The 25,531-nt window shown below is 55.3% G+C and overlaps 1 protein-coding gene across 1 annotated transcript in view; it reads left to right on the top strand.

Moving 5' to 3' along the window:
- The first annotated feature begins 7,195 nt into the window (after positions 1–7,195).
- Positions 7,196–25,531, top strand: part of LOC138488743 (anterior gradient protein 2-like) — an 83,099-nt gene continuing 64,763 nt past the window's right edge. Inside the window, exons 1-2 of the mRNA XM_069616011.1 lie at positions 7,196–7,326; positions 23,658–23,866. Coding sequence (XP_069472112.1) covers positions 23,665–23,866 — 202 coding nt within the window. The 5' untranslated portion in view covers positions 7,196–7,326; positions 23,658–23,664. The remainder of the gene's footprint in view (positions 7,327–23,657; positions 23,867–25,531) is intronic.

Genomic DNA, 25,531 nt, shown 5'->3' with positions numbered 1-25,531 from the left:
GGTTATGTACTTATCGTAGCACGTAGCACGTATCACTGTGGACGAATACACAGAAAACCTGCAGAGCGCAGACTGGGCGCAGGAAAGAGCCAGACAGAGACCCTGTGCTACAGGCTAGCGATACAAAACACACAGACCACACGCTGTGCACGGCATAGAATCCAAAACATGGCCATCACGCACTAGTAACACGGACCCGCCCACAACCGGACACGCAGAGCACACGTCTGCCTACTTACCCCACCCTGTCCGCTTCAGAACAGAACCGAGTCGACACACTCGTTTCCCTGCGCGGCCGAGGTTACCATCCGCAATACTGCAGCGCGCATGGTCCTGTCCTCGAATAGACACAAAGCAGACCTTTCCGACATGACCAGTGCCGCCGCGAAATAGACAGAGGGCACGTGCACTTCAATATATCTCGTCTAGACACAGGAAACCCTTATCCCACCATGTGCAGGATAGGTGCAGGCACACCGATCCTGCCAGGCAGTCCACAGAGACAGGACACACGGACCCACCTAGGTTTAAGATAGAGGGCGCATGCAGCCCGCTTGCCCACTGTAGAAAAAAGGGACAGATGTCGCACTATTCCCACCAGGCCAAAGACACAAAGCACTTCCAGTCTACTAGATCCAGGATCAACAGAAAGTACGCCTACCCCCTAGGACCAGGATAGAATACAAGGCACACCAACCGCCCTAGGACCAGGGTAGAATACAAGGCACACCAATTCCCCTAGGACCAGGGTAGAATACAAGGCACACCAACCCCACTAGGACCAGGGTAGACAATAGGCACACCTATCCCACTGGGACCACGGTAGACACAAGGCACACATACCTCACTAGGACAAGGGTAGAATACAAGGCACACCTACCCAACCAGGGCCAGGGTAGAATACAAGGCACACCTACCCCACTAGGACCACGGTAGAATACAAGGCACACCAACCCCCCTAGGACCAGGGTAGAATGCAAGGTACACCACCCCCCCCTAGGACCAGGGTAGAATACAAGGCACACCAACCCCCCTATGACCAGGGTAGAATACAAGGCACACCAACCCCACTAGGACCAGGGTAGAATACCAGGCACATCTACCCCCCTAGGACCAGGGTAGAATACAAGGCACACCAACCCCACTAGGACCAGGATAGAATACAAGGCACACCAACCCCCCTAGGACCAGGGTAGAATACAAGGCACACCAACCCCACTAGGACCAGGATAGAATACAAGGCACACCAACCCCACTAGTACCAGGGTAGAATACAAGGCACACCAACCCCACTAGGACCAGGATAGAATACAAGGCTCACCAAACCCACTAGGACCAGCGTAGAATACAAGGCACACCAAGCCCACTACGACTAGGGTAGAATACAAGGCATATCTACCCCCCTAGGACTGGGGTAGAAGACAAGGCACATCTACCCCACTAGGACCAGGGTAGAATACAAGGCACACCAACCCCACTAGGACCAGGATAGAATACAAGGCACACCAAATGCACTAGGACCAGGGTAGAATACAAGGCACACCAAGCCCACTAGGACCAGGGTAGAATACAAGGCATATCTACTCCCCTAGGACTGGGGTAGAAGACAAGGCACAACCACCCCACTAGGACCGGGGTAGAATACAAGGCACACCAACCCCACTAGGACCAGGGCAGAATACAAGGCACATCAAACCCACTAGGACCAGGGTAGACACAAGGCAAACCAACCCCACTAGGACCGGGGTAGAATACAAGGCACACCAACCCCTCTAGGACCGGGGTAGAATACAAGGCACACCAACCCCACTAGGCCCAGGGTAGAATACAAGGCATACCAACCCCACTAGGACCAGGGTAGAATACAAGGCATACCAACCCCACTAGGATCAGGGTAGAATACAAGGCACACCAACCCCACTAGGACCAGGGTAGAATACAAGGCATACCAACCCCACTAGGACATGTGTAGAATACAAGGCATACCAACCCCACTAGGACATGTGTAGAATACAAGGCATACTAGCCCCACTAGGACCAGGGTAGAATACAAGGCACACCAACCCCACTAGGACCAGGGTAGAATACAAGGCACGCCAACCCCACTAGGACCAGGGTAGAATACAAGGCACACCAACCCCACTAGGACCAAGGTAGACACGAGGCACACCTACCCCACTGGGACCACGGTAGACACAAGGCACACATACCTCACTAGGACCAGGGTAGAATGAAGGCACACCTACCCACCCACTAGGGCCAGGGTAGAATACAAGGCACACCTACTCCACTAGGACCAGGGTAGTATACAAGGCACACCAACCCCACTAGGGCCAGGGTAGAATACAAGGCACACCAACCCCACTAGGGCCAGGGTAGAATACAAGGCATACAAACCCCACTAGGACCAGGGTAGAATACAAGGCACACCAACCCCACTAGAACCAGTGTAGAATACAAGGCACACCAACCCCACTAGGACCAGGGTACAATACACGGCACATCTACCCCACTAAGACCGGGGAGAATACAAGGCACACCAACCCCACTAGGACCAAGGTAGAATACAAGGCACACCAACCCCACTAGGACCAGGGTAGAATACAAGGCACACCTACCCCTCTAGGACCGAGTTAGAACACTTAGCACACCAACCCCACTAGGACCAGGGTAGAATACTAGGCACACCTACCCCTCTAGGAGCGGGGTAGAATACAAGGCACACCAACCCCACTAGGGCCAGGGTCGAAAACAAGGGACACCAACCCCACTAGGACCAGGGAAGAATACAAGGCACACCATCCCCACTAGGACCGGCGTAGACACAAGGCACACCTACCCCACTAGGGTAGAATACAAGGTACATCAACACCACTACGACCAGGGTAGAATACAAGGCACACCAACCCCGCTAGGACCAGGGTAGAATATAAGGCACACCAACCCCACTAGGAACAGGTGGAATACAAGGCACACCAACCCCACTAGGACCAGGGTAGAAAACAAGGCACACCAACCCCGCTAGGACCAGGGTAGAAAACAAGGCACACAACCCCACTAGGACCAGGGTAGAATACAAGGCACACCAACCCCGCTAGGACCAGGGTAGAAAACAAGGCACACCAACCCCACTAGGACCAGGGTAGGATATAAGGCATGCCAACCCCACTAGGGCCAGGGTAGAATACAAGGCACACCAACCTCACTAGGACCAGGGTAGACAAAGTCACTGCTATCCACTAGGACACAGGTAGAATACAAGGCACACCAACCCCACTAGGGCCCGGTAGAATACAAGGCATACCAACCCCACTAGGACCAGGGCAGAATACAAGGCACGCCAACCCCACTAGCACCAGGGTAGACACAAGGCACACCTACCCTACTAGGAGCAGGGTAGAATACAAAGCACACCAACCCCACTAGGAACAGGGTAGAATACAAGGTACACCAACCCCACTAGGACCGGGGTAGAATACAAGTCACACCAACCCCACTAGGACAAGGGTAGAATACAAGGTACACCAACCCCACTAGGGCCAGGGTAGAATACAAGGCACACCAACCCTACTAGGACCAGGGTAGAATAGAATGCACGCCAACACCACTAGGACCATGGTAGAATACAAGGCACACCAGCCCCAGTAGGGCCAGGGTAGAATACAAGGCACACCAACCCCACTAGGACCAGGTAGAATACAAGGCACACCAACCCCACTAGGACCAGGGTAGAAAACAAGGCACACCAACCCCGCTAGGACCAGGGTAGAAAACAAGGCACACAACCCCACTAGGACCAGGGTAGAATACAAGGCACACCAACCCAGCTAGGACCAGGGTAGAAAACAAGGCACACCAACCCCACTAGGACCAGGGTAGAATACAAGGCACACCTACCCCTCTAGGACCGGGGTAGAATACAAGGCACACCAACCCCACTAGGACCAGGGTAGAATACAAGGTAAACCTACCCCTCTAGGAGTGGGGTAGAATACAAGGCACAGCAACCCCACTAGGGCCAGGGTCGAATACAAGGTACACCAACCCCACTAGGACCAGGGTAGAATACAAGGCACACCATCCCCACTACGACTGGGGTAGACACAAGGCACACCTACCCCACTAGGGTAGAATACAAGGTACATCAACACCACTAGGACCAGGGTAGAATACAAGGCACACCAACCCCGCTAGGACCAGGGTAGAATATAAGGCACACCAACCCCACTAGGACCAGGTAGAATACAAGGCACACCAACCCCACTAGGACCAGGGTAGAAAACAAGGCACACAACCCCACTAGGACCAGGGTAGAATACAAGGCACACCATCCCCACTAGGACCAGGGTAGAATACAAGGCATGCCAACCCCACTAGGGCCAGGGTAGAATACAAGGCACACCAACCTCACTAGGACCAGGGTAGACAAAGTCACTGCTATCCACTAGGACACGGGTAGAATACAAGGCACACCAACCCCACTAGGACCGGGGTAGAATACAAGGTATACCAACCCCACTAGGACCAGGGTAGAACACAAGGCACACCAACCCCACTAGGACCAGGTAGAATACAAGGCACGCCAACCCCACTAGGGCCAGGGTAGAATACAAGGCACACCAACCTCACTAGGACCAGGGTAGACAAAGTCACTGCTATCCACTAGGACACGGGTAGAATACAAGGCACACCAACCCCACTACGACCGGGGTAGAACACAAGGCACACCAACCCCACTAGGACCAGGTAGAATACAAGGCACGCCAACCCCACTAGGACCAGGGTAGACACAAGGCACACCTACCCTACTAGGAGCAGGGTAGAATACAAAGCACACCAACCCCACTAGGACCAGGGTAGACACAAGGTAAACCTACCCCTCTAGGAGCGGGGTAGAATACAAGGCACAGCAACCCCACTAGGGCCAGGGTCGAATACAAGGTACACCAACCCCACTAGGACCGGGGTAGAATACAAGGCACACCAACCCCACTAGGACCAGGGTAGAATACAAGGTACACCAACCCCACTAGGGCCAGGGTAGAATACAAGGCACACCAACCCTACTAGGACCAGGGTAGAATAGAATGCATGCCAACACCACTAGGACCATGGTAGAATACAAGGCACACCAACCCCAGCAGGGCCAGGGTAGAATGCAAGGCACACCAACCCCACTAGGACCAGGGTAGAATACAAGGCACAACAACCCCACTAGGGCCAGGGTAGAATATAAGGTACACCAACCCCACTAGGACCAGTGTAGAATACAAGGCACGCCAACACCACTAGGACCATGGTAGAAGACAAGGCACGCCAACACCACTAGGACCATGGTAGAAGACAAGGCACGCCAACCCCACTAGGACCAGGGTAGACACAAGGCACACCTACCCCACTGAGACCAGGGTAGAATACAAGGCACGCCAGCTCCACTAGGACCAGGGTAGACACAAGGCACACCTACCCCACTGGGACCAGGGTAGACACAAGGCACACCTACCCTACTAGGAGCAGGGTAGAATACAAAGCACACCAACCCCACTAGGACCAGGGTAGAATACAAGGCACACCAACCCCACTAGGACCGGGGTAGAATACAAGGCACACCAACCCCACTAGGACCAGAGTAGAATACAAGGCACACCAACCCTACTGGGACCAGGGTAGACACAAGGCACACCTACCCTACTAGGAGCAGGGTAGAATACAAGGCACAAAAACCCCACTAAGACCAGGGTAGAATACAAGGCACATCTACCCACTAGGACCAGGGTAGAATACAAGGCACACCTACCCCACTGGGACCAGGGTAGACACAAGTCACACATACCTCACTAGGACCAGGGTAGAATAAAAGGCACACCAACCCGACTAGGACCAGCGTAGATATCAGGCAAACCAACCCCACTAGGAACAGCGCAGATATAAGGCAAACCAACCCCACTATGACCAGGGTATGCACGGGGCCCACCTACTCCACTAGGACCAGGGTAGGCACGAGGCCCACTTACCCCACTGGGACCAGGGTAGTCACGAGGCCCTCCTACCGCACTAGGACCATGGTAGACATGAAGCACGCCCACCCCACTAGGACCAGGGTAAACGCACCCACCCCACTAGGACCAGGGTAGACACGAGGCCCACTTACCCCACTGGGACCAGGGTAGTCACGAGGCCCTCCTACCGCACTAGGACCATGGTAGATATGAAGCACGCCCGCCCCACTAGGACCAGGGTAAACGCACCCACCCCACTAGGACCAGGGTAGACACGATGCCTACCCACCCCACTAGGACCAGGGTAGACACGAGGCCCACCCACCTCACTAGGACCAGGGTAGACACGAGGCCCACCCACCGCACTAGGACCCGGGTAGACACGAGGCCCACCCACCCCACAAGAACAGTGGTAGAGCACAAGGCTCACATATCCTCTAGGTGCTGCGTCATAGTCGAACCTCTCACTGGGCACAGCCACCACTAGCCAGAGTTCTAGACGTGCACATCCCATCACAGCCCTCACGGTGTGTCTGCCTCGCGGCTTTTGTTATGGCGACTGAATGCTGCACTCGCTCTGCCTTCATGTTTGCTGGGTCAGGCCATGGTCTTCCGCAAGTCCAGTTTGGGGGCAGCAGTGCACTGCCCAACAGCAGTCAGCGCCAAGAGGCCGCATCCGAGTGGCTTTAGCACTTAACACATGTCCATGACTCCATGTCGCATAGAAGGTACATAACTAGCACACCTGCCCCACTGAGGCCTTTTCATAGACTGCGGTGGGGACGATGTTGTAATGCCCTTTTACGATTGTGGTGAAAATGGACTCCGATTGTCTGAATGGATGCCTTGCATGGCATGTGGGAATGCAGAGGCGAACAAATAAGGCTGTCGCTGCCAGGGTGCGCCCAGTTTCCTTATCAACCGTCGTCTGAACCCGGCGGGGCTGATAGGTGGGGGGAGCCAATGCCCTGGAGACACATCTCCACAGAGTGCAGCGCGGGTCGGGTGCAGGGCAAACACGGGCACCGGGCGTGCCTCTGCACACACGGGCCCCTTCCGGGAGAGCGCGCCCAGGCGCAGGTGTGCAGCCCAAATGGCACAGATTTGGGGGCGGGGGAGAGGGGGTGAGGCTGTTTACCCGCTTCTGATCCAGGCCGGGCGCTGGGCTCGGAGGTGGGCCCGGCCAGGAGCAGGATGTCCGGGAGTGAAGGCTGACGCGGGCTTTCGGGCAGCGCAGGGTATAAAGAGCGGCCGGGCGCCGGTAGCCGAGCGACACACCGGGACAGGAAGCCCCTCTGCACTCAGCAGCACCCCCAGAACACCGCAGGTAAGGACGGCCCACTCCCCGCCGCCGCCACCGAGACAGAGCAGTGCGTGTAGGCCCCGCGCTAATAAGGAGGCGTGTGTGCCTCAGGGGGGCTGGCGTAGTCACCCGAGGGCCGCACCATTGCTAGTAATGCTGCAGGAGATGTAAGCGCCTTGAAGCGGCGCTGTATTTTTGTGTGTGTTACGTAAAGGGTCGATGTTTGAACTAAAAAGGGGCTCCCTGGTGTAGCTTCTAGTCACACCAGCGCCCTGGGTGCGCGCCAAGCTAAGGGAGAGCAGCGGAGTGAGTTTGAAGCCTAGTGGGAGTAACTTCGTAGTACGATGCGGTGCTCCCGCACAGGGAATGCAATACTCAAGACCCTTTCGGGGTTCGGCTTTATGCCGCCTCGCCACCCGACCCCCAAGACGGCACGGAGGGGGTTTCATAGCTCCAGTGCATTAAACCCTCATTCACATTTGAGAGACCCGGCAAAGTGCGCAAGAGGCCATCGCTGAGCCACAGCGGGCCCCCATGAAGCCCTACATAGAGACCCCTTCCACGTGCGCAAAAGACCCCCGTGAAGCCCCCAAAAGACCGCCCGCTCAAAGTACTTCGGCGTCTATATCAGACACAGCATATAGATTGGTTTACTTGCTTATAAGTACACCGCGAAAAAAACAATGTCTTTCAGTGCTTAGAAGCCGTCTGTGGCCAACACGAGCACTATGCAAATAGTCCATAACATAGTGCCAAAATGAGATCTCAGCACAACCCCCAACAAACTGCTTCTCCTAGTCGGAGACCTTGGACCAATACATAATAGTCTCCAAAGCTACCAGCTATGCACATATATAAACCCCGCCACCTGAGGCAACCTCACCACCCGAGGCAACCCAACCCCAGCACCCGAGGCAACCCCACCACCGGAGGCAACCCAACCCCAGCACCCGAGGCAACCCAACCCCACCACCCGAGGCAACCCAACCCCACCACCCGTGGCAACCCCCGCCACCCGAGGCAACCCCACCACCACCCGACGCAGACCCCAGCACCCGAGGCAACCCAACCCCAGCACCAGAGGCAACCCCCGCCACCCGAGGCAACCCCACCACCACCACCACCCGACGCAGACCCCAGCACCCGAGGCAACCCCACCACCACGCGAGGCAGACCCCAGCACCCGAGGCAACCCAACCTCCGCCACCCGAGGCAACCCCAGCACCCGAGGCAACCCAACCCCAGCACCCGAGGCAACCCAACCCCACCACCCGAGACAATCCCCGCCACCCGAGGCAACCCCACCACCACCCGACGCAGACCCCAACACCCGAGGCAACCCCACTACCACGCGAGGCAGAACCCAGCACCCGAGGCAACCCAACCTCCGCCACCCGAGGCAACCCCACCACCACCCGACGCAGACCCCACCACCACGCTAGGCAGACCCCAGCACCCGAGGCAGACCCCAGCACCTGGGGCAGACCCCAGCACCCGATGCAGACCCCACCACCACCCGACGCAGACCCCACCACCACCCGACGCAGATCCCAGCACCAGAGGCAACCCCACCACCACGCGAGGCAGACCCCACCACCCGAGGCAACCCAACCCCAGCACCCGAGGCAACCCCAGCACCCAAGGCAACCCAACCCCACCACCCGAGGCAACCCAACCCCACCACCCGAGGCAACCCCACCACCACCCGAGGCAACCCCACCGCCACCCGAGGCAACCCCACCACCCGAGGCAACGCAACCCCTGCCACCCGAGGCAACCCCACCGCCACCCGAGGCAACCCCACCACCCGAGGCAACCCAACCCCAGCACCCGAGGCAACCCCCGCCACCCTAGGCAACCCCACGACCACCCAACGCAGACCCCAGCACCCGAGGCAACCCCACCGCCACCCGAGGCAACCCAACCCTAGCACCCGAGGCAACCCCACCACCCGAGGCAACCCAACCCCAGCACCCGAGGCATGACCCCCACCACCCGAGGCAACCCACCACCACCCGACGCAGACCCCAGCACCCGAGGCAACCACACCGCCACCCGAGGCAACCCCACCACCCGAGGCAACCCAACCCCACCACCCGAGGCACACCCACCACCCGAGGCAACCCCACCACCACCCGAGGCAGACCCACCACCACCCGAGGCAGACCCACCACCACCCGAGGCAGACCCACCACCACCCGAGGCAGACCCACCACCACCCGAGGCAGACCCCACCACCCGAGGCAGACCCCACCACCCGAGGCAACCCAACCCCACCACCCGAGGCAACCCAACCCCAGCACCCGAGGCAACCCCCGCCACCCGAGGCAACCCCACCACCACCCGAGGCAGACCCCCCCACCCGAGGCAACCCCACCACCCGACGCAGACCCAAGAGCCTCGTAACCCCCTGGACATCCCCTCGACCACCCGCGGGGGCTGGGCGCCCGGGGCATGCGCGGCCTCGTGTTTTTTGGGACTACTGTAAAGTGCGTCACTGCCAGAGCACTGGCTGCTATGGGGCGAGCCCCGCGAGAGGAGAGCACTAAGCCCCTAACTTCCTGTGAGGGGGGATTTTGAGGGAAACGGGAGCTTGGAAGGGGGCACTCTGATGCGGTCCTTTGCATGTATCGGGGGAGGGGGGGTGCAGGAGGTAGCACCCTGGCACGGACCGTCTGTATCTCCTCTTAAAGTTTAAACCCATGCGTGCCACCGGCTCTGGGCTTCAGGCCGGTGGCACCGGGCCTGCAGTGTCTGCGCGCATGGGTGGGCTAGTGTCACGGACTCCGCGTCGATGAAGCCTCGATTCCCTGGGGCAGGGGCTAGGCTCTGCTCCCCGTCGCCTCCAGAACCCTTTATTACAGGCATTTGGACCCAACTAGATTCTTAGGCAAAGACGGACACCACAGCACGATTTGGGGCTAAAATAGGCTGCAACCAAACGATATTAAGAAGAGTGTGTCGCATTAATCGTGGAGACAAGACCCCCTTAGGCGAGTGGGCCTCCTCCTACCAGCAGCCTGGATGGTGGACGCCTAAAGGGGTGCCTAGAGGCTAATAACATTTCTGGGGGAACCCCTGTCCCTTAGGAAACCCTTCCAAATCGAGAGTTGCGGCGTCGGATGGTGGTGTTGTTTCTGAGATGGACATGGTGGAAGTTTTGGAAAGGGTACGTGCAGGGCAAGAGAGGGGCAGCTAGGAAGGAAGTCCCCCCGTGTGTCGGTTGGTGATGGGGTGCAGGTAAGTACCCAAAGGGGCCATTGCGTACATGCATCCCCGTGTGGCGGTGGTGGTAGGTGCAGGGTGTGTGGTACTGGATGACGGTGGAGTAAAAGGGGGGGGTGTGGTACTGAAGGGGGGGGGGGGGCTGGTCCCAGTCCAGTGGTGCCAAACGAGGTTTGTGATGTTCCGTTTGAAATCCCTGGTGAGGGTGAGGAAGGGGAGAGAGCGATTGGTGTTGGTGTGGTGGAGGCGGGAGTTCCGGCTTCATTTCAGGTGTGGCGTGGTTGTGTGATGGGTAAGTCTTGTGAGCTATTCATCATGCTGCGCGTGTAGTGGCCAGCAGAGGGCAGCAGCTGCACGGGGGACCAGGTGCCTCCACGTCTAAGTCCAGGTTCAGAAAACTGTCGGGTGCGTTTAGTCCGTATTCCAGGCGAGCTATGTGTATGGAGGGAGAAAAGTGTGCACGTGAGGACCGCATAACTTCGGGGGGGGGATGCTGGGGGCGAAGGGCTCCTCAGAGAACACTGCTCACTACCATTGCATTGGCACACATGCCTCCCCTACAATGCGCTCTCCCCCTGTGGACCTTGCACGCTATTCCAACCCCCCACCGCCATCGCTCCTGCACCTCCCCGACTACCCCATGCTCCCCGTGCCTGCATGCCCCGCCCCGTAGCGCACGTTCCCTGCACACCCCATTCTCTCCTGCACCGCGCTGTCTTCCGATGCAGCCCGCGCTTTCCTCTTGTCTCTCCCCTGCACTTTTCTACTCAACTCCTCGCCAGGGCTCGAGTACAGGGTACACGCGGGTGGACGGAGTCCCCCCACTTTTTTCAGAGGGCACCTTGATATGCACATTTCTGGTGACACCGCAATCAATTGCTATCTTAATGAGTGCCCCACTTGTGTTTTAAGGACTTGACCTCTGCTCCTCGCTCTCCAGCCTCTCTATCAGTCCTGCCTGGCAGTTGGGGCCTTCCTGTGCCAGTGACCGCGCATTCGTGGACTGCTGCAGCCCTTTATCTCCCCGAGCAGAACCCCTTATTTTACCTGTACACTCTTTGGAAGGCTCTCCCTGTATTTTCGCCCCCATTTGCTTTCAACACGTTGCGGCTGCTTCCCACTACACCCGCACTCCTACCCTACTAAGCCCCAAACCGCGGTGTGACGTCGCTGTTTGCCTGGACCGTATGTCATTTTTTTTCTACCTGTGCGCCCATGCTATTTGTAGGGAAGGGCACGGGGGTACAGCCTGGCCAAGGGGCATCCCCGACTCCTCACACGTGAAGCCCTGGACTTGGGCTTCTACGTTGGGGTGTTGGCATTCTTTTGCAAAGGGGAAGTTCATCAAATGGCCCGACGCCCATACCATCCACCCACAGGGTCCAACGTAGCGCGTAGGTGCCTGTAGTGATCACGGAGACATGCTATAGGGCAATCAACTGTGCGTTATTTTTTTTTTTTATATTTTTTTATTGTATTTAACTGTATTTGAGTTTTTAGAAAAAGACGTTAATTATTGAAGAAACCACAGGACCACCACGCAGCTCTCTCCCCCGACAACGCCTCACAGAGTGTGGAACCTTGGACATAGATAAACGTGCACCAAGGTTCCATTACACCCACCCCACCATGCCAAAACAACACGGACACGGAAGAAAAGCAAGAAACGGGAAGAAGGGAAAGAACGGGGAAACATCTTCAAAACAAAAAAACAATGCCAACAGGAAACAACGGGTACACACTGATCTACATAAAAACGTACAATGCTGCAATGCAACGTGTACCCGTGTGAACAGCAGGGTGGCACAGAGCAGTTAAGCCGCCCAGACACCACATCTCCCTGCTAACCACACACACTTCACGTCCCCTGTCCGCTCACAAGACTTACCCACACACGCCGCAACCCATCACACAACCACGCCACACCTCCCTGCTAACCACACACACTACACGTCCCCTGTCCGCTCACAACACTTGCCCACACACGCCGCATCCGATCACGCAACCACGCCACACCTCTCTGCTAACCACACACACTGCAAGTCCCCTGTCCGCTCACAGCACTTACCCACACACGCCGCAACCCATCACACAACCACGCCACACCTCCCTGCTAACCACACACACTACACGTCCCCTGTCCGCTCACAACACTTGCCCACACACGCCGCATCCGATCACAAAACCACGCCACACCTCTCTGCTAACCACACACACTGCACGTCCCCTGTCCGCTCACAGCACTTACCCACACACGCCGCAACCCATCACACAACCACGCCACACCTCCCTGCTAACCACACACACTGCACGTCCCCTGTCCGCTCACAAGACTTACCCACACACGCCGCAACCCATCACACAAACACGCCAAACCTCCCTGCTAACCACACACACTGCACGTCCCCTGTCCGCTCACAAGACTTACCCACACACGCCGCAACCCATCACACAACCACGCCACACCTCCCTGCTAACCACACACACTGCACGTCCCCTGTCCGTTCACAGCACTTACCCACACACGCCGCATCCCATCACACAACCACGCCACACCTCCCTGCTAACCACACACACTACACGTCCCCTGTCCGCTCACAACACTTACCCACACACGCCGCATCCCATCACACAACCACGCCACACCTCCCTGCTAACCACACACACTACACGTCCCCTGTCCGCTCACAGCACTTACCCACACACGCCGCAACCCATCACACAACCACGCCACACCTCCCTGCTAACTACACACACTGCACGTCCCGTCCGCTCACAGCACTTACCCACACACGCCGCATCCCATCACACAACCACGCCACACCTCCCTGCTAACCACACACACTGCACGTCCCCTGTCCTCTCACAACACTTACCCACACACGCCGCATCCCATCACACAACCATGCCACACCTCCCTGCTAACCACACACACTACACGTCCCCTGTCCGCTCACAACACTTACCCACACACGCCGCATCCCATCACACAACCACGCCACACCTCCCTGCTAACCACACACACTGCACGTCCCCTGTCCGCTCACAAGACTTACCCATCACACAAACACGCCACACCTCCCTGCTAACCACACACACTGCACGTCCCCTGTCCGCTCACAAGACTTACCCACACACGCCGCAACCCATCACACAAACACGCCACACCTCCCTGCTAACCACACACACTACACGTCCCCTGTCCGCTCACAGCACTTACCCACACACGCCGCAACCCATCACACAAACACGCCACACCTCCCTGCTAACCACACACACTGCACGTCCCCTGTCTGCTCACAACACTTACCCACACACGCTGCATCCCATCACACAAACACGCCACACCTCTCTGCTAACCACACACACTGCACATCCCCTGTCCGCTCACAACACTTACCCACACAGCTGCAACCCATCACACAACCACGCCACACCTCCCTGCTAACCACACACACTGCACGACCCCTGTCCGCTCACAAGACTTACCCATCACACAACCACGCCACACCTGAAATGAAGCCGGGTGGTGGTGGGTCTGCCTCGGGTGGTGCTGGGGTTGCCTCGGGTGGTGGATCTGCCTCGGGTGGTGGTGGGTCTGCCTCGGGTGGTGGGTCTGCCTCGGGTGGTGGTGGGGTTGCCTCGGGTGGTGGGTCTGCCTCGGGTGGTGGGGTTGCCTCGGGTGGTGGGTCTGCCTCGGGTGGTGGGGTTGGGTTGCCTCGGGTGGTGGGGTTGCCTCGGGTGGCGGTGGGGTTGCCTCGGGTGCTGGGGTCTGCGTCGGGTGGTGGTGGGGTTGCCTCGGGTGGTGGGGGTCATGCCTCGGGTGCTGGGGTTGGGTTGCCTCGGGTGGTGGGGTTGCCTCGGGTGCTGGGGTTGGGTTGCCTCGGGTGGCGGTGGGGTTGCCTCGGGTGGCGGTGGGGTTGCCTCGGGTGCTGGGGTCTGCGTTGGGTGGTCGTGGGGTTGCCTAGGGTGGCGGGGGTTGCCTCGGGTGCTGGGGTTGGGTTGCCTCGGGTGGTGGGGTTGCCTCGGGTGGCAGTGGGGTTGCCTCGGGTGGCAGGGGCTGCGTTGCCTCGGGTGGTGGGGTTGCCTCGGGTGGCGGTGGGGTTGCCTCGGGTGGCGGTGGGGTTGCCTCGGGTGGTGGGGTTGGGTTGCCTCGGGTGGTGGGGTTGGGTTGCCTCGGGTGGTGGGGTTGCCTCGGGTGCTGGGGTTGCCTCGGGTGCTGGGGTTGGGTTGCCTCGGGTGGTGGGGTCTGCCTTGCGTGGTGGTGGGGTTGCCTCTGGTGCTGGGATCTGCGTCGGGTGGTGGTGGGGTCTGCGTCGGGTGGTGGTGGGGTTTGCGTCGGGTGGTGGTGGGGGTTGCGGCGTGTGTGGGTAAGTCTTGTGAGCGGACAGGGGACGTGCAGTGTGTGTGGTTAGCAGGGAGGTGTGGCGTGGTTGTGTGATGGGTTGCGGCGTGTGTGGGTAAGTGCTGTGAGCGGACAGGGGACGTGCAGTGTGTGTGGTTAGCAGAGAGGTGTGGCGTGGTTGTGTGATCGGATGCGGCGTGTGTGGGCAAGTGTTGTGAGCGGACAGGGGACGTGTAGTGTGTGTGGTTAGCAGGGAGGTGTGGCGTGGTTGTGTGATGGGTTGCTGCGTGTGTGGGTAAGTCTTGTGAGCGGACAGGGGACGTGAAGTGTGTGTGGTTAGCAGGGAGATGTGGTGTCTGGGCGGCTTAACTGCTCTGTGCCACCCTGCTGTTCACACAGGTACACGTTGCATTGCAGCATTGTACGTTTTTATGTAGATCAGTGTGTACCCGTTGTTTCCTGTTGGCATTGTTTTTTTGTTTTGAAGATGTTTCCCCGTTCTTTCCCTTCTTCCCGTTTCTTGCTTTTCTTCCGTGTCCGTGTTGTTTTGGCATGGTGGGGTGGGTGTAATGGAACCTTGGTGCACGTTTATCTATGTCCAAGGTTCCACACTCTGTGAGGCGTTGTCGGGGGAGAGAGCTGCGTGGTGGTCCTGTGGTTTCTTCAATAATTAACGTCTTTTTCTAAAAACTCAAATACAGTTAAATACAATAAAAAAATATTTAAAAAAATAAATAAATAAATAACGCACAGTTGATTGCCCTATAGCATATCTCCGTGATCACTACAGGCACCTACGCGCTACGTTGGACCCTGTGGGTGGATGGTATGGGCGTCGGGCCATTTGATGAACTTCCCCTTTGCAAAAGAATGCCAACACCCCAACGTAGAAGCCCAAGTCCAGGGCTTCACGTGTGAGGAGTCGGGGATGCCCCTTGGCCAGGCTGTCCCCCGTGCCCTTCCCTACAAATAGCATGGGCGCACAGGTAGAAAAAAAATGACATACGGTCCAGGCAAACAGCGACGTCACACCGCGGTTTGGGGCTTAGTAGGGTAGGAGTGCGGGTGTAGTGGGAAGCAGCCGCAACGTGTTGAAAGCAAATGGGGGCGAAAATACAGGGAGAGCCTTCCAAGGAGTGTACAGGTAAAATAAGGGGTTCCGCTCGGGGAGATAAAGGGCTGCAGCAGTCCACGAATGCGCGGTCACTGGCACAGGAAGGCCCCAACTGCCAGGCAGGACTGATAGAGAGGCTGGAGAGCGAGGAGCAGAGGTCAAGTCCTTAAAACACAAGTGGGGCACTCATTAAGATAGCAATTGATTGCGGTGTCACCAGAAATGTGCATATCAAGGTGCCCTCTGAAAAAAGTGGGGGGACTCCGTCCACCCGCGTCCACCCGCGTGCACCCTGTACTGGAGCCCTGGCGAGGAGTTGAGTAGAAAAGTGCAGGGCAGAGACAAGAGGAAAGCGCGGGCTGCATCGGAAGACAGCGCGGTGCGTGAGAGACTGGGGTGTGCAGGGAACGTGCGCTACGGGGCGGGGCATGCAGGCACGGGGAGCATGGGGTAGTCGGGGAGGTGCAGGAGCGATGGCGGTGGGGGGTTGGAATAGCGTGCAAGGTCCACAGGGGGAGAGCGCATTGTAGGGGAGGCATGTGTGCCAATGCAATGGTAGTGAGCAGTGTTCTCTGAGGAGCCCTTCGCCCCCAGCATCCCCCCCCCCGAAGTTATGCGGTCCTCACGTGCACACTTTTCTCCCTCCATACACATAGCTCGCCTGGAATACGGACTAAACGCACCCGACAGTTTTCTGAACCTGGACTTAGACGTGGAGGCACCTGGTCCCCCGTGCAGCTGCTGCCCTCTGCTGGCCACTTCACGCGCAGCATGAAGAATAGTTCTTTTGAAACCCTAGCCAGTAACGCCTATAGTATTGACATGTTAAATGAGGTTTACGCGGCGCCAGAGGCGTTGGCGGGCTGAGGGGCGGGGGGGCGTGGGGCGATAGAAGCTCAGGGCTACAACCAAAAGACTAGCTTGCCCCGTGTCCCGACAGTCCCGACATTATCGTAGCCCCAGATCTTGGTTGACAAACCCAGCAACACCCCAGCCCGGCACGTGCATCTCCTTAGTTCAGAAGTGCGTGCGGGCCTTTCTTTCAGCACCCGTGTTTCATTTCTATGCTTTTCACTTTTTCAAACCGTCCCCGGTTCTGACCCCCGAGCCATGAGGCGGCCTCCCCCAGAGAACAGAGGGGAGCCACGCACGGGCCCCGCGAGCTGCTGCCCGGCTCCTGCTTCACGAGCGGCCGCGGGGCCTCAGTTACACAAGATGGACGAAGCAAGGAGCCCTAAAGACTTGCATTGCTGCGAGGCATGTTCCTTAGGCAGAAGCTAAGACACACGTTGAGAAATAGCAAAGTTCACATCTTCAAACGCAATCTCACACCTACACTGGGAAAGGTGATATGTACACGAATATCAACGGAGAAAGGGACGATAGCCATGTTTTTATTTATATATTTAATCAACATGATCTTTATATAATGCTGTTTCATAACCCTTGTGGTGGAGTGGGGTGGGGGGGGGGTGTTCTCCCCCGCCCTTGAGCTTTGTAAGAAACAGGCCATCCCCTCTGCACTATATGGGGCCGATGTATGGAGTCATGTTAAAGCTACAAAACTCACGGTGCCAGAAAATGTGTTCCTAAAAGTCGCTGCGTTTACCCCGGGCTCACCTCTGCCCAATAGCAGAGCAGGTCCCGGCCAGACCAGCACTGCACTCCGATAGGTTGTGGACAACACAGGGTCTTGAAGGCTGTAGGGGCGCATGGGGTCATCTTCTTGCCCAGGAGGGGGTCGGAGGAGCCTACGGGCGGCTCCAACTGCCGGGAATGGGGGCTGCGCCCAATCTACTGGCCACAGCATCAAGGACAAGGTGTACAGACGACATTCTACAAGAATCCAGGTGCTCCTGTCGGAGGTTAAGGGGGGCTTTGGGTCCGAGGGGCCCCTCGATGCCATTAGCCCAGCTTGCGTGAGGTGCCGTTATCTAGAGTTTAGAAGGGGTCCCCTTAAGCCTGCAGGACTCACGAGGACATGGAAGGCGGGTAATACCGAAATAGGCCAACTTTGTGAAATGGGCGAGGAAACTGACAGGCATTTCCTGTTTTTCTGCGAGCAATTCCCACCGCTCAGGCGGCGACACCTGAATCCAGTCCCTAAGGCACGAGGCAGCGCTAGTATTGCAGGTGCCATGGAAAGCGGCAAACGCACCCCTGGAATAGTGGCGGTGCACCTGCTGGCAACATATAAAACCCGTGTCTGGCAGCGCCAAGGCCCGCGGGATACTCACAGCTTGAGGTATGTTAAGGCCCGCGTGATACTCGCAGCTTGAGGTATGTTAAGGCCCGCGGGATACTCGCAGCTTGATGTATGTTAAGGTCCGTAGCATCCTCACAGCTCGAGGTATGTTAAGGCCCGTGGCATCCTCGCAGCTTGAGGTATGTTAAGGCCCGTGGCATCCTCGCAGCTTGAGGTATTTTAAGGTCCGCGTGATACTCGCAGCTTGAGGTATGTTATGTTGAGTTTAGGTAAGTCCTCAACGTGAGTTTCGCCACCTACATTTGGTGGCTCATCGGGAGGGTGATAGCACATCCTATATGCTGATTCGCTGGAGCTGAGTTTAATCCATTTTTGTGAATTCGAAAATGAAGGGAGGGAATGTTCGAATTTCTTCCAACCCTTCCTTTTGTTCAAATTGGTTTAAAACAAGTATTGAGTCTCCCGGGATACGAGTGGCATCCATCACGGTGTGACTGAGTGAGCTCTTTCTGTACTGTGGGCAGCCAGGAGCGACAGTCGCAGTGCCATGCAAGTTACATAGTGGCATAGGGGAAGCTGCCATGGCATTCTCTTGAAAGTTCATCAAGACTCAAAAGGTGGGTAGCTGCCTTGTCCTCAGGGCTGGGTTGTTGGTTGCCTTAAAATGCCAATGGGCTTCCTGCTGCAGTGTGATTTCTTAATTGGTTGGGTGTTCAAAAGCTAGACCTTTCGGGGTTTCCTGAATCTAGGGTGGTTTTGGTTTGTGCAGACTTCCTTGGGTGGAATATTTCAGCGTCTGAACACCATGTTGGAGAAGGCCGATCCCCTCTATCTCTCTCTGGTGTAGAACAAGGCCTCCAGAAGTATCTCCTGGCTGGATTTTAGCATCTTTCTTGGTTGATATGGGTTGACCTTTGCTGGAATGAACTTGGCTCTGCAGCCCTGAAGAGCTATGTGAGCAATGCAGAGGGCTTTCAAGTGGATTAGAATCTTAACCGCAAGCGCGTGGAGAGTTCTTAGTGCTGGAGTTGCGTGTTCCTGCCTGCCGAGTCTGAGCAATGGTGTTACTGCTGTGCTCTGTATCCATTGAAGCTCCTTCTTGAGGAATTTGCAGTCATAATTGACTTTAATTGAAAAACTGGTATGTCCCTTTAGACAGAAATTACGATAACAGATGTTGAAGACATTCCCACGAAGGGTGCCTGTACAATAGCACAATGATGGAAACAAGTGGACGGCCAATCCATGAGGCTGTAAAAAAGCGGGCGATATACCAGGGACAAAACAAAAGAACCAGGAAAAATATACATAGGAGAAAACAGGGGACTTACAAAGGTAATATTAAGCTAAGGGGCGAGTGCTTCAAACTAAAGAGGAGCACTATTTAAATATACATAATTGTTATTAAACATCACTGGGGGCAGTGGTGGGGTCGGGTGGGGGAGGATAGGGGAGACGGCAGAGGTGCACTCCTGCTCTAGTAAGTAAATTAAGTTTTAGTCGTGCTTTGAAGAGATCCAGAATTGGACTAGCTTTGATTGTTACGGGAAGTGGGTTGCAGACAGGGGAGAAGGGCTAGTAGGGAGAAAGATCGGAAACGAGAGATGGCACAGAGAGGGTAGGGGACAGTGAGGTTGAGTGCAGAGCAGGATCGGAGAGATGGAGATAGTGAATAAACGGAGATACAATCAGACAGGTGCTGAGGAGCAAGGCCATTGGCAGCTTTGTAGACAAGGAGCAGGAACTTGAAAATAGAGTGGTTGTGCATGGAGGGTCACCAGCATGTTGTTGGTAGGTGGAAGTGGGGGGGCATCTGGGTAGGTTGTAGAGTGTGGGCAGCAAAGCTGAGGACTTTGTCTAGAGGGAGGAAGGCGTAGAGAGGAAGCATACGCAGTAGGCTTGAGCAGTTGTCAAGTTCGCTGAGCTGGGTAGGTTGTAGAGAGTGTGGGTAGCAACGCTGAGGACTTTGTCTAGAGGGAAGAAGGTCAAAGAGTAGGCTTGAGCAGTTGTCAAGTTCGCTGAGCACGAGAGCAGATGATTAGAGTTTTTGTGGAATGGTCAGTAAGAAAAGGACCGATTTTCTGAATGTTGAGGTTAATACGAGCAGCAGAGGCGGTGGTAGTGATGAATTGTTGCAGTCAGGTATCTATGGAAGTAGACCCCAAGTTTGCGAGCCTTGGTTGAGGGAGCAATAAGGTTAGACGGAAAAGAGATAGGAGAGATGAGGGGAGGGATGGCATTGGAAGTCAGGCGAAAGATGACCTCTGTCTTTGAAGAGTTCCGCATGCAGCAGCAGAGAGTCATCCAGTGACGAATTGCAGTGAGACAGTTCATAATCCGTTCCGAGATGCCTGGGGTGGAGGAAGGAAAGAGGAATATTTCAATGTCATCAGTAAAAAGGCGATAGTGAAAGGCAAAGGATAAGATACATTTACTAGGGCAGAGGTGTAGAGGGTGAAGAGAGCAGGCCCAAGGACTGATCCTTGAGGGATGGTGATAGAGAGGGGGGTGGAGTTAGAGGTTTGCGAGTTCCAAGAGATTTTAAAGGATCAACCTTCCCAATAGGAGGCAATCCAGGCAAGAGCAGATTTGCAAAAACCCAAGGTCCTGGAGAGTGAGAAGGGGGATTGGTTGACAGTGTAGAAAGAGGCAGAAAGGCCCAAAAGTATGAGTACAAAAGAGAGTTTGGAGTGGCGAGCATTAGAGAGAAAGGTGGACACATGCATTAGTGCAGTCTCAGTGGAGTGCTTACTACGGAAGCCAGATTGAAGTTGATCTCCAAAGCCATTATCCTCAAGGTACTTGGTGATCCGGCCAAAGACCACGCTCTCGAGGACTTTTGAATAATGGGGAAGGAGAGAAACTAGGAGATAGTTTGCTGGGACATTTGGGTCAGCAGAGGATTTCTTTAATGGGGGTAAACAGTTGCAGATTTGAAGAAGGCAGGGAAGAGTCCGGCAGGGGGGGAGAGAAAGAGAGAGAGAGAGAGAGAGAGAGAGGGAGAGAGAGAGAGAGAGGGAGAGGTTAAAGCTCAGAGAGATATGGGCAAGTGATTGAGACTAAATTGTTAACCATTTGGGGAGCAAAAGGGTTGAAAGGAGCGCAAGAGGAGTTGGCACTGCGAAGGATGGGTGTTAATTCGATAGGAAATGTAAGCGAGAAAAATGCGAGAGTAGAAGAGGTAGGGGAAGAGGTGGTGGGCACATATTTTAGAGATTCTAGAGGAAAAGTAGAGAGAAAAGTAATTAGCAGAAAGGGGGGATGCAATGGAAATTGGCTTGGAAGGGAGGTGTGAGCAAAGATTGGAGGGTAGATGAAAGTTTGTGATTGTGTGAAGGGAGGAGATTAGGTTGGTGAAGAAGGAGGAGTTGGCAGAGTTCAGTGCAGAAGGTTAGGGCAGCAAGGGCATTTTTATAGGCTCGGAGTAGGGTAGGTGTCCGTAATTGGGGCCAGGGTTGAAGATTATGTCAGATTTTTGTTTTGGAGGTCTGAATTTCAGAGGTGATCCAAGGCTTAGGATAGGAATAGGAAGCTGTGAATGTGCGAGCTGGATACGGCTGGTCAAATGGAGTCATAAGTGCAAGCAGAATCATTGGAAGAGCCATGAATAGGGGGAAGAGATAGGGGGAAGAGACAGGAAAAGATCCTCACATGATCAAGGTATGGGGCAAGCAAGTCCTACCTGAATTCCTTAGTCATTGAAGAGGGGGGATGAGGAGTAGAAGATGGAGGGACCGAGATGTTAAAGTGAATAATGGCGTAATCAGAGAGAGGGGGGGGGGTCAATGGAGAGGTCAGAGAAGGAGAGTGAATTAGAGAGAAAAACAAGGTCAAGAGGATAACCACCAGAGTGGGTGGGCTAGTAGTGGAGGTAGTCCGGCATGCTGAGGAAGGAGCTGTTGTTATAGTTGGTAATTGATAACACCAGTGCTTTGATGGCAAGGGTCTTCTGAAAATACCTAGTTCTCAATTCAGTCAAGGGCCACCTGCTAACTGACCTGCAACTTCATGTTTCTTGCAAACCACTGTTGCAGAAGGCACGTATTGAGTGCATTATAAATACGCAACTAAGAGACATATTCCTGTAATAGTGCCTCGATGCCCCCGGGCTGTCTGAGCACTTTATAAATGCAAATAAATAAATCAATATTTGTTAAGGAGTTGATGGTAGCATTCCTTTTTTTCAGAAGTGAGCATGCCACATCTTTTTTGGAGGGCCACTGTGGACAACGTGGAATAATGCACTGCATTCTGTGTTCCTCTCCCTGGGAGTCGCACAGCCCTTACAGGCACCCTATGCACCTCTACCTATGAGTCACACAGCTTTCACTGGCACCCACTGCTCTTATCCATAGACGCCATATGGCCCACACTGGCACCCTATGCACCTCTACCTGTGAGTCACCCAGCTTTCACTGGCACCCACCGCTCCTATTCATAGGAGCCTCACAGCCCTCGCTGCCACCCAGTGTTCCTGTCCTTAGGAGTCGCTCATCCCGTGCTGGCCCCCTGTGTTCCCCTCCTTAGGAGTCACGCATCCCGTGATGGCCCCCTGTGTTCCCCTCCTTAGGAGTCGCGCATCCCATGCTGGCCCCCTGTGTTCCCCTCCTTAGGAGTCGCGCATCCCGTGCTGGCACCCTGTGTTCCCCTCCTTAGGAGTCGCGCATCCCGTTCTGGCCCCCTATGTTCCCCTCCTTAGGAGTCGCGCATCCCGTGCTGGCCCCCTGTGCCCTGTGTTCCCCTCCTTAGGAGTCGCGCATCCCGTGCTGGCCCCCTGTGCTATGTGTTCCCCTCCTTAGGAGTCGCGCATCCCGTGCTGGCCCCCTGTGCTATGTGTTCCCCTCCTTAGGAGTCACGCATCGCGTGCTGGCCCCCTGTGTTCCCCTCCTTAGGAGTCGCACAGCCCTTACAGGCACCCATGCACCTCTACCTATGAGTCACACAGCTTTCACTGGCACCCACTGCTCTTATCCATAGACGCCATATGGCCCACACTGGCACCCTATGCACCTCTACCTGTGAGTCACCCAGCTTTCACTGGCACCCACCGCTCCTATTCATAGGAGCCACACAGCCCTCGCTGCCACCCAGTGTTCCTGTCCTTAGGAGTCGCGCATCCCGTGCTGGCCCCCTGTGTTCCCCTCCTTAGGAGTCGCGCATCCCGTGCTGGCCCCCAGTGTTCCCCTCCTTAGGAGTCGCGCATCCCGTGCTGGCCCCCTGTGTTCCCTTCCTTAGGAGTCGCGCATCCCGTGCTGGCCCCCAGTGTTCCCCTCCTTAGGAGTCGCGCATCCCGTGCTGGCCCCCTGTGTTCCCCTCCTTAGGAGTCGCGCATCCCGTGCTGGCCCCCTGTGTTCCCCTCCTTAGGAGTCGCGCACCCCGTGCTGGCCCCCGTGTTCCCTTCCATGGGAGCCACACGCACCTTGTTTTCATGGCTTCATTCGCTGACAACCTGTCTTTCTCCCCAGGGAAGCCATGCAGCTCACACTCACACTCTGCTGCCTCCTCATGGCAGCTGCACTGGGAGAAGCCGCAATGAGGAAGCCCAAGAAACAGCCAGGAGCAGATGGGGCCTCTCCGGACAAAGATGGCCACGCCACGGAGAAAGGCGACCAGCCCACGGTGAAAGGCGACCAGGACACAGAGAAAGTGACAATGCCTCAGACCCTGTCCCGAGGTGAGTGACAAGTTATCATTGCTGAGAGGAGCATGGCACTACAAGCCCCGCCCCCTGTAGTACGGAAGGTTTGGCTTCAGCATTTCTAAAGGTTTTCTCCAGCAGCAAAGCAAATGGACCACTGGCCTTGCGCTAATCCGATAAACTCTCTGCAAGGAGGCTTTCTCCTCTGACCTCCAGAACTCCCCCGTTGGCATTCATAAAAGATGGACATGGGGCAACACCACTGACAATTACTGCAGTACTTATCAAAGCCTTTTATTTGTTTTCAACATTTTTATCAATTTCTTTAATGCTACAAAACATTTAAGGTTGCACGATGGGAAAGCAAAAAGCAAAATCCCTTGTACTCACTACGAAACAGTCAGAGGAAATAAATATAACAGTGACCTTACATTAAAGCACAGACTTGGAGTTAAGCAGACGTCTGACATCATTGGCGTTGGCTTCCTCACGACCAATGGAGCACGCAGGCGGGTGTGAGTGACCTGATGTCGCATGCCATCCCATCTGCCCTAACTTCTACCGGTAGTGCATCCAACGGCCTTGGGGCCTGGCCAGGAGCATCACCAGTTTGCTGTAGGTCTCCACCCTCATGTCATAGAAAGCAATATCTTTCAAGCAGTTCTAGTGGTGACACACAGGTCACCAGGCCCAAGAACAGCAGGCAAATGATAGACACGATCCTCTCACCTCTACCCGTCCTTCGCAGGATCGCAGATAGAAACGGCCACTTGATTCAATCGAAAAGCCTTTTCAGCATTCAGCTTATAGCTATTACAACTGGGTCAGCCATAAAGCGATGTTTGCTACAAGTAAACAGCTGCCACTTGCTGTAACAGGTGGAGTGGCAAAGAATAGAATCACTTTCTTCCCGGAGGACCTTTAGAGGCATAGGTTAGCGATAATTGTATGATCCACGTTGACTCATGAAACCAGATTCTCCCTGGTGGATTCTGCTAGTACTGGCGGTTCCCTCTAGCAAATCTTAAAGGTCAATATCGGTTGGTAATTCCTAGGGTCACTTCTGTCCCCCTTCTTAAATATCAGAATTATCACTGATCGCTTCCAGGAAGGGGGCATAGGCCCCTGTGACTTATTAACGGTAGTTGAAAAGGCTAAACGTATAGGTAACTGTCTTCTTTTGAATTTGAAAGGCACATTTGTATCAAATAGCATGAGATGTATGCGCAGTATAAAAACAGTATCAAAGTTCCATCGATTACATAGGCCTTCATGATCTGTCTTTGTAGACAGGTAATTGTCAACCTTGTTCCATTGCAGAGTCTCAGTGATGGCATAAGATTGCAAATTAGCATAATTACAGCATCATCTTTAAATTTTAGCTCGTGGGGAGGCATTCGTCCTACAGCATTTTGCTCTTTAGAGACTGAAACATTGAGCCAGTAATTAACTGTTAATTGAGACTGGAACCGCCCTGCCCTGTGTGAAGAGAAATGGGGATGGAAAGAAGTAACTGGAAATTATTCTGAATGCTTGCGATAGTGGAAGGTGAAGGTGACCATGTAGAACCGTGCTCCTTCTGTTTGTTAAAATGATTGCTTTTGTTAAATTGCAAGGGCACACAGAGGTGCACTTTGCCATTTGGACAGCAGCGGGCAGCCTACCACTGATGCATTGTATAATCTGAGTACAGAAACATAC

The sequence above is a fragment of the Ambystoma mexicanum genome, chromosome 9, assembly GCF_040938575.1.
Source record: "Ambystoma mexicanum isolate Mex_15411 chromosome 9, UKY_AmexF1_1, whole genome shotgun sequence".
NCBI lineage: Eukaryota > Metazoa > Chordata > Amphibia > Caudata > Ambystomatidae > Ambystoma > Ambystoma mexicanum.
The sequence above is the reverse complement of the archived record's forward strand: the minus strand, read 5'-3'. Positions and strand labels throughout refer to the sequence as shown.